Source organism: Lutra lutra, chromosome 3 (genome assembly GCF_902655055.1).
Source record: "Lutra lutra chromosome 3, mLutLut1.2, whole genome shotgun sequence".
In the NCBI taxonomy this organism is placed as follows: Eukaryota; Metazoa; Chordata; class Mammalia; order Carnivora; family Mustelidae; genus Lutra; species Lutra lutra.
The window spans coordinates 14,540,727-14,558,821 of NC_062280.1; the positions used below are offsets into that span (position 1 = coordinate 14,540,727).

Consider the following 18,095-nt stretch of genomic DNA (forward strand, 5'->3'; position numbering starts at 1 on the left):
CAAGCAGGGAGCCCAATGTGGGGCTCTATCCCAGGATGCTAGGATCACCATCCAAGATTAAGGCAGACACCCAACTGACTGAGCCACCGAGATGCCCAGAGTATGCAACTCTTGATCTCAAGGTTGTGAGTTCAGGGCCACATTGGGCGTGGATCCTACTTAAAAAATAAATAAATAAATAAATAAATAAATAAATAAATAAATAAAAATTTTTTAAAGTTTTTTTTAAAGATTTATTATTTTTTAAAGATTTTACTTATTTATTTGACAGACAGAGATCACAAGTAGGCAGAAAGGCAGGCAGAGAGAGAGAGAGACAGGGGAGGAAGTAGGCTCCCTACTGAGCAGAGAGCCCAATGCGGGTCTCCATCCCAGGATCCTGGGATCATGACCTGAGCCAAAGGCAGAGGCTTTAACCCACTGAGCCACCCAGGCACCCCTAAAAAAAAATCTTAAAACAACAGACTGAAGAGTTCTAAGGTATCCAAGAACTGTACACACACACACAGATATATAAACATACGTGTGTGTGTGTATATATATGTATATATATATATAGCTTTCTTTGATGACTTCACACCTTCAAAGTTTTACTTACAAGCCATCACCAATATCCTTTAGTACAAAAGGGCTAAAATGGTTAATACCTGCTTTCATTTGTTTCAAGTTAACCCCTAAACTGATGAGTGAGGTAAGCTGAAAAAGAGGCATTTTCTGGAACTGTATAGAGTTTTCTCTATAAGAAACATGACTAGAAGCAGAAGGTGAACTCATGATTGATCCAAGGACACTTTAACTCTTTAATCTAATGAGATTATGTGTTGAATTCAGCACATTAGCTCAGGAAAGCTAAAAGTCTCTTGCTCCTACAAATAGCTCTCTGGTTTGATGACATCAAAAGTAATTGATTAGGCACATCTGAAACAATATAATATTGTGTATCAACTATACTCCAAATTTTTTTATTTAAAAAGAAAAAGAAACACACTGAGGATGGAGGGATTAATTAAAAGGGTAAGCAAAAATATAATAATCTTGAACTCATCAGGAAAAGAAAAATTGATCAGGAAGCTCCAAATATGAGGGCTGCTGAACTCCCTCAGTTTAATTCAGTTAAGTTTGTATTGAGCTGGACAAAAGTGTCAGATACAGCGTCCATGACATCTTTATCTAAAGGTTTATTTTATCTCTTATTCATTGTTTTAAGATGGGACTTCACTATCTGCATGGATCTTGTCGGCAGTTTCCTGTGTGTCCTGTCTCATGAGCAGCTGTTTCTGTCTTACCCCAGATTGTTGGGAACCGTAGTGATACAAGATGTTTTCCGAGCACCAGCTGGCTTAAGGCAGGTTCATGGGTCAAGGGCTTGGGGTCCTTTTTGTGATAAGGGGAGAGAGGAGGAACAGGTGATAAGGAGAGAGGTGGGCCTCTGAATCACAGGGAGACTCTGGAATTACTGAGTATCTTCTATACACTATATTCTCATTTACCCTTGGTTAGTTATCATAATTATATGAAGGAGATGGTTCTGCATTTTACAGATAAGGAAACTGGCTAGTGATCTATCTATCTAAGGTTATGGAGTAAGTGGCGGGTCTGGCATCTCCGAAGGCTTTCCTCCACAGTGCACAGTGTCCCAGTAGAATTTCAAGTCCACAGTGAATCATACTGTGCCCTTCACTTTCACATTTTTACAAGACAAAGTCTGTTTAGAATGTACATCTAATAACCTAGTAAAAAAGTGGTCATGGGCAGGCAATTTGTAACCTGAGAAGTCAAGTCAGTATGTAGTGTTGGGTCTAACTTTTCTTTTGGTGGGGGGGGGGGGGTACGTCTTGATAAGGAGCTCCTTAGATTATTTTAGACTAGTGTTATTGCGTGTCTCCCTAAGTTCTTGCCCATACTACAAACACGTTTCCTTCATTACACAAAAATATGAATTTATAGGAGTGCAGTTCTGTCTGAAATAACGATGTATCAAATAAATCCCTTTGCAAACTATGGCACTTTACAAACTGGTAAGGTAGTACACATCTTTCCAAGGTACCGCGGAACAGTGAAGTAGCTGATTAAAATAAATTCTCGATGGCTGGAGATACAGGAAGGTAGCGATAGCACTTGGTAACTGGACTTCGTAGCCACAATCTAAAACCACATTCTAACCAGAAATTTTAATCTTTCTGAGATCTGCCTCTTTGTAGAGATTTAAACAAACAAACAAAAAGGGGTCGAGGTGTAAAATGCCAATAAAATCAATTAAATCTCTCCTCTGGGCTTTGTCCAAACGTTGACAGAATTAGGACAGAACAAAAAGGGATGCAATTCCACACCCTCTGAGCTCTAAAACTGAGGTAAGAAATTAGTTATGGGGAAAAGACTTCAGACATCCTTGGGACCGCTCTGGGTCGGGACATTCCTTTTGGCAATATTCCAGAGTCTGAGTCCCCAGGGCTCCCCCCAGTGGGAAGGGAAAGACGCGCGTGGCCAGGCGCGCGTACGCGTACATTCACGTGTACACACACAGGCACACGCGCGCGCGCGCGCACACATTACACATACACACGGCCTGTTTCCTCCGCTCCCCTCTCCCCGGGGGGCGGGGTCTCTTTCTCTTTAAAGAGCAGACGGTCTCGGCGCAAACCCAGGCTCTCTAAGGCCCCGGGGGCCCGAGACCCGAGCTGCTAGCAGCCAATGGGCGCGGTGGAGCGGCTCGAGCGCGGCTGACGCTACACCAATGGGCGTTCGCGGGGGGCGGGGGCAGCGGAGGAGACACTATTGTTGATGAGCAGGAGCGGCGGCGGCGGTGGCTGCACCACCTCGTTGCTGCCGGCCGCGGCCCGGGCGCCCCCTGCTCCCCGGATTCCGGCTTCGTCACCCCGTCGCGGGGACCTTCCCTCCGACCTCGAGAATCCAACCCCTGCAACCCAACAACAACTATCGCCCCCCCCCCGTCTCGCCCAGTCACCGGGAAGGGGGGGACCATGTCCCAGCGGGTGAGGCGCAATGGGTCCCCCACGCCGGCCGGCTCCCTCGGGGGCGGTGCGGTCGCCACGGCCGGGGGAGCCGGGAGCCGCCTGCAACCCATGAGGGCGACGGTTCCGTTCCAGCTGAAGCAGCAGCAGCAACATGGCAGCCCCACGCGGAGCAACGGCGGCGGCGGCGGCAACAACGGCGGCTGCTGTGGTGGCGCCTCAGGCCCCTCAGGCGGCGGCAGCGGCGGCGGCGGCGGGGGCCCGCGCACCGCCTCGCGCAGCACGAGCCCCACGCGCGGCGGCGGGAATGCGGCCGCGCGCACTAGCCCCACAGTGGCCACGCAGACGGGCGCGTCCGCGACGTCCACGCGAGGCACCAGCCCCACGCGCGGCACCGCGCCCGGGGCTCGCGGGAGCCCCCCACGGCCACAGCCCCCGCCGCCGCTGCTGGGCACCGTGTCGTCGCCTTGCTCGTCGCCCACCCACCTGTGGACTGGCGAGGTGAGCGCGGCCCCACCCCCAGCCCGCGTCCGGCACCGGAGAAGGTCCCCGGAGCAGAGCCGTAGTTCCCCGGAGAGGAGGAGCCCAAGCGCCCCGGTTTGCAAAGCAGGTACGTGCTGGGGACCGCTCGGCGAGGGGAAGGCGGCGGGAAGGGGTCCTGGGAGCGCGCTGCTTTCGCGCGGGGACTGCGGCGCTACCGCGGAGCGGGGCTGCCGGGGGCGGGGCTGGGGGCGGGGCCCGGGTGGTGCGGTGCCGCCTTCCCGGGGCGAGCCCGGCGCGGTCTGCACCGCTCCCTGTTTGTCTCGTTCACGGCTCTGCCGACCTTGCGCGGGTCCGGGATCGTGCAGGTGGGGCCGCTAACCTTGTGGTTGCGCTGAGACGTGTTAATGATAAACCTGGGATTCTGGCCGCGGACGGGTTACTGCTAGCCCTCCCTTGGGGGCGAGGCTGGGAGTGGTTTGTCACTTTGTTTAGGTGATAATGGTTACTGTTAGTATAGCACATGTCTGCTGCGAAGTATTTCTCTTTCGCGAAACAGTTTCAGATTGTAAAGATCGAATTCATTAGCGTAGCAGATTTGGATCCCTGAAGACGGGAGGCTGGGAGCGTTGTGGGCATTTCCTAAGACCTGATAAGTGGGTAGCAAGAAACAAGTTAAGGAATATTCCTTTGGAAGGATTATGGGCTTTATCGTAGAGTCTGGGTGTATCTCTGAAATACTGATACTGTTTAGATGTAAAACCATTTATTTGTTTTATTTAAAAAAAAAACCCACCGTTTGTCTTCCTTATTATTATTTTAGGGACCAAAAAACCCTGTTGTCTTTCTGTGTACTTGGGAGCTTTCTTGGAAAAGGTTCTGAACGGAGCTGTTTGGTTCCGCTGGCGTCATTCATAAAGAGTAACTAAAAAAGAAATTCAAAGTGTGAAAGTGGAGAAATACTTGTCATCTGATTACCTCCGTTTTAGAATCTGCTGAAAAAAAAAATGGGTGGTTTTTAGCTTATGCAGTTATATTATAGACATGTAGCTTTGTTTTTCCCATGCCAAGAGAATGTCTTAAGAATCTTTGAGGCAAAATTACTGGAAATTTCAGGAAATTTAATACAGTACTTCCCAACCAAATAAAAGAGATTATTAAGTGGTTTCAAGGGTCCCTTTAAAAGTGCAGGGAGCAGGATGAATCTTTTTTACTGTTATTTTATCAAAGAGTTTAGACAGTGGATACGTTTTTCAGAGAGATTGCCCTGGAAAGTGATCAGTAGTGTTTCCTAGTTAGAAAAAGACTTTTAAACTTTTTGAAAATGCAGGTTTTTTTCAACGTCAATTGTTAGAAGTACTATAATCTTCCTCCCCCCTCAAATAATAGTTATCACTTTACTGAGCTCCTGCTGTATGTTTGGTGATTTACCTACAAGACCTCATTTTAACTCTCAGGGTAGGTTTCAGAGATTAAGTAACAAGTGGTAAAGTTGATACTTGAATTCTGCTGGGTGATACTCCAAAACCATGTCTTTTACATAGAGGGCAGCTTCGTGTTGTGTAAGATAGAACCTGGGTATATATAACACAGCAAAATTACACGTGCCTAGGTTTTGAAGCATCTCTTAGGTGTACCTGGTGAACACGATTACTTCAGTTTGCCTTCAGCCGGCATAGTGTGGAAAGTGGAAGGGAAGAAGGAGGTGGTGACCCCAGTCTGATAACAAAATTTGGCTACCTGCTCAACTGTGTGCCCCTTGAAGCAGAGCAGCAACCCGAGGAGAGCCTGGTTAAATTAAGTATTGGCAAAGAGTGGAGGAAGCTGTTCTTTTTTCTGCTCTATAAGACTCTTTTTTCTGTAATCTCAGCCTCCTCATGTACTCCCTCTTCATGTTTCCCAAAGCTCCCTTGTCCCAGATCTGTCATTCCATTCATACTGTAAAATTAACCCTTCTCAGAAGCTTCCAGTCTCCCCACCAAAACCAAAAAACACAAGCCAGAAAATAAAAACTTCCTCCTCTAGCGCAGCACGCTGAACTAACTAGATGTGAAAGGAGTAGTGTCTGTCATTAAGTTACACTGAAGTGAATGTCTGATAACTTCCTTCCCAGGAATGTCTTGTTTCACTCTAGTGAGTTTTATGCAGAGTACAACTTTCAGATTTCAAGTCTGCATAACACAAACTAGATAATTTGCTGTTTTCTTCAGACTCAGTCTGGAAGGAGAGAAGAGGGAAAAAGGAGAATCTTTTTAATCGCCGAGAATCCCTTTTCGATTAAAGGAGAATTATCACCAGTTTCCAGCCTCAGTGAAATGTACAAATCCTTAGTAGTGGGAAACGGACTGTAGTTTTATAAACCTCATGTGACTCAAATTCCAGGGACCATCTAGATAAGGCTCCAACTTCAAGGTGTCTCTGATGCCCTAACCTTTTAGGGAATCCAGTATCTGAAAGCCTCTGAGTTGAAGGTGTCAGAGTCTTTAGAGGGGCATCCCCATTCTTCCACATTCCTTCCCGGTTGCTTTATTCTCCCAGCATTAAAGATAATCATTTGTTAATCCAGAACTTTCTTCTCTTGACTACTATAAAGTAATCCAAGCACCTATTTTAAACTGACATATTTTAAACTTCTCACCTTCAGTGCCTGCCATCTCCATGGCAAACTGGTTTGCCATTAGGAACTGAGAAATGCTTAGAGAGGGTAACTAGGCAACAGTATTAGCTATAGATAAAATGAGGAAGAAAAAAAAAATGAGGAAGAAGGTGAGGTTTGTTTTTGTGCTTTCCCTCCTTTTTTCTTAATAAAATGTCAAATAGGCATATTACAAGTGGAGAGGTGGCATATTAGAATAGGCTTTGGATAGGCAGTCTGGGTTTAATATCAGTTTTCCACCACTTAGAAGCCATATGATATGGGGAAGTGAATAACTTTCTAACCCTTGACTTCCTTATCTGTAAAATAGGTGATGATGGAGGATATCTGCTTCATATGGTGGTAAGGATTAAATGAAAGGAAATTGAAAAATACTCAGCACAGTACCTCGATATAAAAGTTAGATATTGTGTATCCTAGTAGTTTGGCTTCTAGTTTTAGTGGATGTAACATAAAGTTTCCAGTGTAGGCTTAGTTTTCATGGTTGTATGCAATCTCAGATTGGAGAGAATATTGCCTGTGAGCATCCAGAACTGTAGTTCAAGTGTGGTCTGTGCTTCATCTGTATCAGAATTACTTAGAGTCCTTGCTACAAATGCAGACTTTGAAAGTCCCCCACCGCAGGCCCCTGTGATTTTGTTATGCGCCAAATTAGAAAAGCAGGCACTAGAAACCCCAAAGGAAAATAGTTTGAAAACTCATTGCAGAAAAGAACACTAGTGCAGTGTGTAAAAATTATTTTTGCAGTGTGGCTGATATGTACATAGCAATATGTGTTTTTACTAATTTTCTGCTTACTTGTATACATTACGTTATGTATGAATTTGGTAGTTTATTAGGGTAAGGAAGTGTCAAGAGCAGCAGATGGACTTCTCTGGACTAATAATCAGGAGGTTGGTTGCCAGGACTTCATATCTGTGGCATCTTAGACTTCTGCTTTCTAGTACTTTGTGAAATTTGCAGCTTTAGGAATTCAGTGTTTCTCTAACTTTTGGAGGATCGATGCTAACTTCATACCTTCAGGGGAATCATTTTGGTTTGTTATGTCTGTATTTTACCGTTTGAAGATGAGGCAAAGCGGAACCTTACTATTAGTTCAACATCTTGGCTAGCACAATTTACATTTGATTCAGTTCTGTAAGGGCGCCTGGTTCGCTCAGTCGCTTAAATGTCTGCCTTCAGCTCAGGTCAGGATCGCAGGGTTGTGAGATTGAGCCCTATGTTGGGCTCCACTCTGGAGCCTGCTTAAGATTCTTTCTTTCCCTTTCTCTCTGCTCCTCTCCCCGCTCCTGTCTCTTAAAAAAAGGCTGGGGAGAGGGTAGGATACTAGTAGTGTTTAAGTAGAGGATTATCAGAAGGATAAAATCTTTTTAAACTCTGTGTGGTTATAGAAATCTCTCAATATTAGCTGTTTTCATTTCATCTTTATCACCCTCATCATCCAAGGGTTTAGACATTTGGGGTAATTTGTTAGTGGTAGTAGTATTTACATTCTTTGCTTTTTTTTTTAAGTATTTACATTCTTAGGATGTGTAGCATTTATAATTACTTAGGATGAGTAGAACATGAATTTGAGATGGGAGAGACTATAGAATAGTAACTAAGGCATCGAGCATGTGGATTTAAGTGCTAAAGAAGTGGGAATGGCAAGGGTAAAAGAGGGTGAGGAGACTTTGATTTGGTAACCTGTTGGACATAGGGATTGAGAAAGAGGCAGTTGAGGATAATTGGTTGGTTGATTGTACTAACCGTGATAATACAGGAGGGAGTGCAAGCTTGTGAAAAGAAAATGAACAAAGTTTAGTTTAAATGTTTAGTTTTTCTTCTCAGGAAATCCAGGCAAATGCCAGATTGTGGCAAATACAGTTTTAGAGCTCAGGAGTGCAGTTTGAATTGGGGCAAAATGTTGGGACTCATTGATTTCAGTTCAGTAAACAGTCATTTAACATGTACTTCGTGCTAGGCATTTGCATGTGGGCAATGCTTGAAATGAGGAGAATGGGTCAGATGATGGGGAGAAGGCTCAGGATAGAACTCTGGGAGAAAACAAGCATTTTACGGGTAGAAAGAAAAGCCAGTGAGACGCATGAGAATGGAAGGAGAAATGGTAGAATAGTGTTGAGAAAGCCAAAAGAAAGATTGGATTTCAAGGAGGGGATGATAAGGATTTTCAAATTCTGTGAAGAGAAGAAGTAGGGTGGCCCTGGAGAATAGGCTTTTGAGTTTGATGATTCAGGTGATCATCAGTTGATGATGGCTGAGTGAAAGTAGATTGTGGGGGACAGAAATTGGATTAAAGTGGTAGGTGAGGGTTATTAAGTAAGGGTAATGAGGGGAGCCTGGGTGGCTCAGTGGGTTAGAGCCTCTGTCTTCAGCTCAGGTCATGATCCCAGGATTCTGAGATTGAGCCCCGCATGGGACTCTCTGCTTGGTGGGGGTCCTGCTTCCCCCTCTCTTTGCCTGCCTCTCTGCCTACTTGTGATCTCTGTCTGTCAAATAAATGAATAAATTATTTAAAAGAAAAAAAGTAAGGATAATGATTAAAAATGACTCTTAAGGAGTACAAATTTCTCTTATGTCACTGAAAGGAAGGAAAGTGACAAAACAGGATGAAGAGTTGAGCAAAGGTCCATTTGTTTGTTTATAGAGTGGGGAAATTTTATGCATGTTTTTTAGGTGTGGGGAAAGGATTCAGGAGAGAATGAGACTGCTAGTATAAGAGAAAATGAAAATAGTAGATGGACCAAGGTCATGGATAATGTGAGTGGCAGTGGGATCTAGCTCACCCAGTTTGAAAATCTCAGACATGACTAAGGACACTTCTTTCTCCGAGAATAAGAAGGTGGTGAGGGTGGGTTAAAATGACAACTTTAGCAAGAGAAGGGAAGGAAGCAGTAGAAGGGAAGGAAGTTGAGAAAGTCAGCTACTTGTGTGTCCAAACTCCTTGAAGAAAAGAAAATGGCATAATTGTCGAATACTATATTTTTAAATTTAAATTTTGTTTTTATCAAAGTACATTTATATAATTAAAAATATCAAATAGCACTGGGGTCCCTGGCTGGCTCAGTCGGTAGAGCATGTGATTTTTGATCTTGGGGTTGTGAGTTCAAGCCCCATATTGGGTGTAGAGATTACTTAAACCTTAAAGAAAAAAAAATCAAATAACACTGAACTTACAATCAAATAAGATGTTTTCTGGTCACATCTCTCTCTCCTCCTACCTCCTGCCCTTAGAGACAGTCCCTTTCAACTCTTAGTACTCTTTTTTTCTGGGGAAAGTTTTTTAATCACTTCTTCTTTCTGTTGTCTGTTGTATCTTTTTGGAACTCCTGCTATGTGGAACCCCTTGGATTGAACTACTACTACTTTTCTTATTTCTGTCCTAGTTTATCTTTTTGTTCTTTTTTCTAGCGGCTTTATTTTATCTTCTGTCCTTTAAACTGATTTTTAAATCTTGGTCATCATATTTCCGTTTTTCAAGAGAATTTACCTTGCTGTGTGATTGTCAGAGTCTACTAAAAATGTTTATACAAGGTGTAAATACCCTCACAGTTGCCCTCTGCGTTATCTTCAGAGTTCTTTTCGTCTTGAACTTTTCTTCTGTCATGTTGAAAAGTAGTTTTCTATTAATATTTAAATAAGACCTGAAAATGCTGATTAGGTGTTCTGTCTGGCTAGGTCAGGATGGTGGACTGGGGGATCTTAGAAGAGAATGATGACAAAAGGAGTCTCTAGTATAAGGTTTTTCCTGCCAGGTTTCCCAGGGAAGGGTTCTATGGTATCACGCCTGAGGTTAAGTCCAGGGTCTGCCTAGTCTGCCTCTCTAAAGCAGTTTTTCCCAGTCTTTTTGCTTGGGGGATAATTTCTGTTTCTCAAGGAACTCCTGCTTTTATGGTCACTAAGCTGAGATATAATGGTGTGGTGGTGATTAATACACTGAGTACAGACTGATCTCTCTGTGGATCTATTTGACCAATGTATTATAAGTTTATTCATTTTGTATAATTTTCCCTGCTACCTTTTCTTGGGGAAAAACAGTTTAGCTCACCTTTCCCTTTCTTTTTTTTTTTTTTTTTTAAGATTTTATTTATTTATTTGACAGAGAGAGAGATCACAAGTAGGCAGAGAGGCAGGCAGAGAGAGGGAAACAGGCTCCCTGTGGGGCAGAGAGCCCGATGCGGGACTTGATCCCAGGACCCTGAGATCATGACCTGAGCCGAAGGCAGCGGCTTAACCCACTGAGCCACCCAGGCACCCTAGCTCCCCTTTCTTGAAATCAGTCTTCCTTTTCTCTTTCTCACCCCTCTTTCTTCACTCCTTCCTTTCTGTCCTTCCATTCTTTCCTCTCTTTTCTCCTCTCCCCCCCCTCATCTTTTCCTCCCCTCTCCCCCTCTCTTTCAGGCTCCATGTCCGCCATGGGGCTCAGACTCATGACCCAAAAATGAAGAGTTGTGTGCTCCACTGACTGAGCCAGCCAGGCACCCCAATCTCTTTCCCTTTCATAGACTTCTAAAAATTCCTAAGACAACCACAATACATTTTGCTTAAATGGCTTAAACCAAATGGGATTTAATTTTTCGAAAGGTAGACTCAGTAGTGATGTTAGTAAAGTTGGTTTTTACAATGTGAAAATTTATTGACAAAGGTATATAATAAAGCTATGGAAACCATAACCCAAGATAATATTAAAAAAAACAGCCTGAGACACAATTTGTATAATAGTTTGAAAGAATTCTTTCCAAGTAATGTGATCTGTCTCAAATATAAGTTATGCAGAATTATATACATCTGTTGGTTCCTTGATCTCTTTTTTATACACTAAAAGTGATGTTTCAGAAATAAAAACAAGGGGCGCCTGGGTGGCTCAGTGGGTTAAGCTGCTGCCTTCGGCTCAGGTCATGATCTCAGGGTCCTGGGATCGAGCCCCGCATCGGGCTCTCTGCTCAGCAGGGAGCCTGCTTCCTCCTCTCTCTCTGCCTGCCTCTCTGCCTACTTGTGATCTCTCTCTGTCAAATAAATAAATAAAATCTTTAAAAAAAAAAGAAATAAAAGCAAAATTTATCTCTTTAAGGCAATACATGTACAGTTTTGCGTACAAATACTCAATTCTGGGTTGAACTTGAAGTGAGCACACCCACATTTCATTTTCAAATGAAATGAAACATTTCTGTCCTTGCTCTTGATGCTTGTTAAACAAGAAAAAGTTTGTTTATTCATATAAGAAGTTGAAAATGCAGCAAATTATTCATTGCTTTACTGTGAATGGCAAGGCACTTTTCTTTGCACAGAAATCTAGAACTTCTGTTGGACAGTTCAGGAAGTTTTGGGTTGAGTTAAAATCAGATTGCAGCTAATTTATCACTTAATATATCTGCTTTCAAAACTTGGTTGAAACATCTTTTCTGATGTTGTCTTTTTTCCTGTCTGTTGTCCTTGGGGGCTATACCTTTCTATTCCTTCTGTATTATAGGAGTGTAATAGAAGAGCTTTCTGTTAAAGGCTTGCATACAGTGGAGGTGAAATTACCTATAGTTTATTCCCAGAAAACCTACATGAAATTTTTAGTTGACCATTCTTCTTTATGAGCTAGTGTAAAATTCTTCTGGGAGTAAACTTAAGTATTTTGGGGGGTTCTTGCTCTTAAAGAGCTGATTTTGTAGTTTTATGTTACAGTCTACCTACCAGCATATATTCCTCCCCCTGCTTTCCTTTCTTTCTCTGCAGATAATATGTACACGTGGTGAAAAAAATTATAAATGGTAAAAGAAAGTAGTCTTCTCCAGACTTGTCTTTAAGTTCATTATTTTCAGAGAAATTAAGTTAGCTGTTTCTTGTATTATTCCAGAGTTATTCTGTGGCATATACAAGTATGAATATGTGTGTCTGTGTTTACAGGGTTATTTACCATTCATTATTTCATCAGGCTTTTAAAAAACATTTATTTATTTATTTTTAAAGATTTTATTTATTTGCGAGAGAGAGATCACAAGTAGGCAGAGAGGCAGGCAGGGGTGGGTGGAAGTAGGCCCCCGCTGAGCAGAGAGCCCCATGTGGGGCTTGATCCCAGGACCCTGAGAGCATGACCTGAGCCGAAGGCAGAGGCTTAACCCACTGAGCCACCCAGATGCCCTTTTTTTGAACATTTAGATAATTTCCAGTCTTCTGCTGTTCAGTGGCACATTATATTAAATATTCTTGTTTATACTTCTTTGTGTACTTAAGAGTTTATCTGTAGGATGAATGCTTAGAAATGAAATTTCTTGGCCAGAGATATACATTTTTCTTTCTTTTGTCAAGTATATGTCAGGACTTGGTATCAGTTCATACATGACTTCCAGGAGTCTGTTTTTTTCCCCCCTGTCTTCTTTGGATTACTATTTTTTTTAAGATTGCATTTTATCTCCACTATTAGTTATTAGTTATCTCTCATCTTACTATGTTGTTAGTGGTTGCACTCAAGCAGGACTGTCCAAGAGAACTTCCTACAGTGATGGCTATGTTCTATATCTGTGTTGTCTAATATTTCATGTTATAATCTTCTGTTAATACACTTCCATTTCCTGCTTCCTAAATATTCTGCTTCTCTGTTATAAATCCTGTAATACATTGTTACTGTTTTTACTTTAGATGAATATCTTTTATAAGCAATTAAAAATAAGAAAAAATTGGGGCACCTGGGTGGCTCAGTGGGTTAAGCCGCTGCCTTCGGCTCAGGTCATGATCTCGGGGTCCTGGGATCGAGTCCCACATCGGGCTCTCTGCTCAGCAGGGAGCCTGCTTCACTCTCTCTCTCTCTCTCTCTGCCTGCCTCTCTGTCTACTTGTGATCTCTCTCTCTGTCCAATAAATAAATAAAATCTTTAAAAAAAAAAATAAGAAAAATCTTTTATATTTACTCATTTTTACGTCTTCAGTACTCTCAAATTGTGTGAAAAAGAGTCGTTATAGTGTGAATGGAAAAGGGCTTATTTGAGAAGCAAATAATTGATAGGACTTGTTAACTGATTACATTTGAGGGATGAGGGAAATGAGAGAGCATAATGAAGGCTGAGATTTTTGCCCTAATTGGGTGATTAAGTTAATAATGTTAATGACAACTGGTTTCATAAATGCTACTGTATTCTACAGGCATACAAAATAGATCATACACTTTTGGAGCATGGTGCACTGACACTTTAATAATAACATGAACATTTTGGAAGATTAAAAAAATTTTTTTACACTTCTAATTTAGCATTCTTTTTTTTTTTAAGATTTTATTTATTTACTTGAGAGACAGAGATCACAAGTAGGCAGAGAGGTCGGCAAAGAGAGAGAGAGAGGAGGAAGCAGGCTCCCTGCTGAGCAGAGAGCCCGATGTGGGGCTTGATCACAGGATCTTTTAACACACTGAGCCACCCAGGTGCCCCTATTTTAGCATTCTTAAAAATTATTTTACTTGGTATTTTACTGAGATTTTCTAAGCTCTGGTAGTTTCTGGAAAACCATTTCACATCATTTATGTTTTCCTATTGTGCATGTACTGATATTTCTAAAGATAAGGATGAGTAATGTCTCTTTATATTATTTTAGGACTTAAGCTCACTCTGTGCAGAGTAGCTTAAAAGATATTAAGAAGACATCCCTGGCCTTACAGACTTTAGAATTAAAGAGAGAGACAATATAGAATTTTGCAATAGTCAAGGGTTATTATTGATTTGTTCCATAAAAAGAAAATATATAACATTACTAAGAAGAGTAACATTAAATGGCAAAAGCCTGATAATGGCCATATGGGACACTGTCATGAGTCAGAGTGCTTTATGTATAGATATGGATTGCTAAGTGATTTGCAGGTAGATGTTCTTCACTTTCCTAGAAAGGAGTTGCATTAATGATATCACTAAGAATTCTTGGAATGTCTGCTCCTGGAAATTGATTTAGTGCCATACGAATGCACCTGATCTACTTCAGAAATGTTATGTTTCTTGTATAAGAAAGGCTTGGAACCCGTATCTTTGGATAGTCTCCCTACCAATTAATTTTTTTTAAGATATCATGTGGCCCACCCATTACTTCTGTTAGAATTAATCTGTTCCTTTCTCCCTTCAGTTGGGGGAATCAAGGTAGGGAGAGCTTGTTAAGATTTAAATGAGACACAGTAAATATTTTGTTTGAATGAATGGATGGATTCCTGTCTTTAAAAAATACTTATAAAGACCCATGCCCCATCCTCGATTTTTTTGGTCTGTTTTTTCCCTATTTGTTTGGAAGCCTTGGGTACAGTGGATTTCGCCTGAATACTTGAGTACTTGCTTGAGTACTATTTTTTTGCCTTATAAATGAACTTTGTGTATGAAAATTATACCGCTAGCTCACTATTGAGTATATTATCTCCAAAAATCCTTGGCGTCCTCCTTTGGAGATTCCTTTAATACTGGAAGGTTGTATATTTCTAGTAACAGTTTATTAGATTATTCTGGTCCATCTACACACTCTTGACTAATACTATTTATTTTTTACAATTTTATTTATTTGACAGAAAGAGAGCGAGACAGGGAACACAAGGCTTCCTGCTGCACAGGGAGCCTGATGTGGGGCTCAGTCCCAGGACCCTGGGATCTTGATCTTAGCTGAAGGCAGATGCTTAACAACTGAGCCACCCAGGCGCCCCTTGACTGGTGCTTTTTAAGTTAATAGTATACTTTTCATTGCTAACTGGTTTTAAAGCTAAATGTAGTAAGAGATTATAGAACAGTTTCCCCCTTTTAAAGCTTTGAAAAATGTAATGTTAAGCTTTTTTTTTTTTTTTCTTCTTCTTAGAGTGTGGTGGGGTGTAAGGGGCAGAGCGAGAGGGAAAGAGAGAATCCTAAGCAGGCTCTATCTCCAGGGCAGAGCCTGACGCAGGGCTTGGTCTCATGACCCTGAGTTCATGACCCCACCTGAAGTCAAGAGTTCTACACTTAGCTGACTGAGCCACCCAGGCACCCTATGTAATGTTAAGTTTTTAAAGTAAAGCCAAAGAAACCCACAACACTCTATGGATGTCAGACTTGTACCATTTAAAAAAATATGTGTGGGGGCGCCTGGGTGGCTTAGTGGGTTAAGCCTCTGCCTTTGGCTCAGGTCATGATCTCAGGGTCCTAGGATCGAGCCCCAAATAGGACTCTCTGCTCAGCAGGGAGCCTGCTTCCCTCTCTCTCTCTGCCTGCCTCTCTGCCTACTTGTGATCTCTCTCTGTCAAATAAATAAATAAAATCTTTTAAAAAAATGTGTGAAGTGACGTAAATTTTTTAATGAGTCTGAACCTTCAAATAAGAGGTAAGAAAGTGTGCTATGCTATTTGTGTTGTAAGGTTGAAATCTCTACCAAGTTTATAAATTTTGGCTTAAGCATTCTCCTGTTTAGTGGACATTTGTTTCTATTTTCCTCCTTATAAATTACTTTAGTAAAAATCTTTGTAATGTATTTCGGGGGCAGTATGAATATACATTTATATATATCCTCTTTAGAAAAAGGTCCCAGGATTGAAATTATTGAGTGAAGTTTTAAATAATGTGATTTTTTTTTTTTGTAGCATTGCTTTCCGAAAAAGGATTGAATCACTTTACCCTGTCAACAGAAAGCAGTATATCTACCTGTTGCTGTGAAGCCTTGCCAGTATTAGACTTGATGCCATTTCTTTAGTTTTTACCAGTTCAGTGTGTACAATAGTATACATCATGGTTTTCATTTGTATTTCCTTACATATTTCCGTAGTGAGTATTTGAGACAATATTTTTTTTAATTTTTTTTTAAATTTTTAAATTTTTTTATGTGACAGAGAGAGAGATCACAAGCAGGCAGAGAGGCAGGCAGAGAGAGAGGGGAAAGCAGGCTCCCGGCTGAGCCGAGAGCCCGATGCGGGGCTCGATCCCAGGACCCTGAGATCATGACCTGAGCGGAAGGCAGAGACTTAACCCACTGAGCCACCCAGGCGCCCCTTGAGACAATATTTTAATCATTCTCAGGTAGTAGCTACTTAATACCATTTAGTAAGAAACAATGCTGTTACTAATAACAGGGCTGAATATTCTTTTAAAATGTTTATTCACTGTTCATGTGGAGTCTTATCTTTGTATTTATTGACTGATGCTTTATTCACTGAGGATGTAGCATTTTTAGCTATTCCTATTTTTTTTTTAAGTTTTTACTTATTTGAGAGAGTGAGAGAGATTGAGAGAACGAGTTGGGGGAGAGGCAGAGAGAGAAGTAGACTCCCCATGGTGCAAGGAGCTCGATGGGCTGCTCGATCTCAGGACCCCAGGATAATGACCTGAACGGAAGACAGACATAACGGACTGAGCCATCCAGGCATCCGCTATTCCTGTTTGGCAGGTGTGTGGGTATAAGCTTTATTGAGGTATAATTTACATACACCAAAATTCATCCTTTTTAATATACTGCTGTGTGAATTTTGATAAATAACACAGTTGTGTAGCCACAACCATGATCAATGTATAGAATATTTCCATTACCCGTAAATGTTTCTCACACCTGTTTAAGCCAAAAGCCACTCCTTTTGCCTCTAGGCCAGGCTGCAGCAACCACTGATATGTTCTTTTAACATCATATAAATGAGTTACATAGTACTTTGTTTCTTGAGTCTGGCTTCATTTTCTTAGCATAATGCATTTGTGATTCATTAATGTGGGGCTCCTGAGTGATTCAGTTAGTTGAGTCTGACTCTTGATTTCAGCTCAGGTCATGATCCTCAGGGTTGGAGATCTGATACTGCGTTGGGCCCTGCATTGGGCTCTGCACTTAACAGAGTCTGCTTTCTCTCTCTCTCTCTCTCTCTCTCTGTCCTCTCTCAAATAAGTTAAAAGAAAAAAAAAGATTCATTAATGTTATTGCACATATCAGTAGTTCATTCCTTTTTATATCTAATATTCCATTATATAAATGTACCCCAGTTTGTTTATTCATTCACCAGTTGAAGGATATTTGGGGGTTCTCATTCCTGATACTAGAAATTTGTGCCTTCTCTCCTTTTTTTTAGGCAGTCTTAGGTTTATCATTTTTGTAGATCTTGTCAAAGAACCAGTTTTTTGTTTCGTTTACATTGTTATTTTTCTGTTTCATTGATTTCTGTTCCTGTCTTTATTATTTTTCTTTGTTCTACTTGATTTAGGTTGAATTTGCTTTTTCTGGTTGCTTCTCTGATGGAAGCTTAAATTACTGATTTGAGACTTTCTTTTCTAATACAAGCATTTGATGCTGTACATTTTTCTCTGAGCAGTTTACCTGCATCCCACAAAATTTGATTTTTAAAAAATTTGATTTTAATTTTTTTAGTACTTAACGCTGTGAAACAACACTGTATAGAAATTATCTTCTTTCATGAAGATAGAAGTGTTTTCAAATGTATGTGTGGAAGCATTAGGCAAGTGCCATTTTCTTCACTTTGTGCACCAACACTGCGTAGAAAGCATTTAAAAAATTTTTTTAAATTTAATTTTACTTAATTTTGTCAATTAAATTTTAAATTTTAACATACCGTGAAAGTTTAGTATTTTGCATTTTCATTTTAATTCAGTTCAAAATATTTTCTAGTTTGCCTGAGACTTCTTTTTTGGCTCATGAGTTATTTATAAACATTTTGTTTGAGGGTTTTTCTAGATTGCTTTCTTTTATTGATTTTTAAAGAGAACATACTTTTTTTTTCTTTAAGATTTTATTTATTTATTTGACAGAGACACAGCGAGAGGGAACACAAGCAGGGGTTGTGGGAAAGGGAGAAAAAGGCTTCCTGCTGAGCAAGGAGCCCAGTGAGGGGTTCTGTCCCAGGACCCTGGGATCATGACCTGAGTCAAAGGCAGATGCTTAATAACTGAGCTACCCAGGCGCTCTGCGAATATACTTTCTATAATTTCATTTCTTCTAAATATTTTAGGGTTTGTTTTATGTCCCTGGATATGATCTGCCTTGCCAAATGTTTCATCTACCTTGACAAATGTGCCCTTATGC

At 41.2% G+C, this 18,095-nt stretch overlaps 1 protein-coding gene across 2 annotated transcripts in view; it reads left to right on the forward strand.

Annotated features, from left to right (window-relative positions):
* The first annotated feature begins 2,707 nt into the window (after positions 1-2,707).
* FAM117B (family with sequence similarity 117 member B) overlaps positions 2,708-18,095 on the forward strand; it is a 74,377-nt gene continuing 58,989 nt past the window's right edge. Inside the window, exon 1 of one of the 2 annotated variants that reach the window (XM_047720782.1) lies at positions 2,708-3,582. In XM_047720782.1, coding sequence (XP_047576738.1) covers positions 2,982-3,582 — 601 coding nt within the window. In that variant the 5' untranslated portion in view covers positions 2,708-2,981. The remainder of the gene's footprint in view (positions 3,583-18,095) is intronic. The other variant, XM_047720781.1, reaches the window with a different exon arrangement.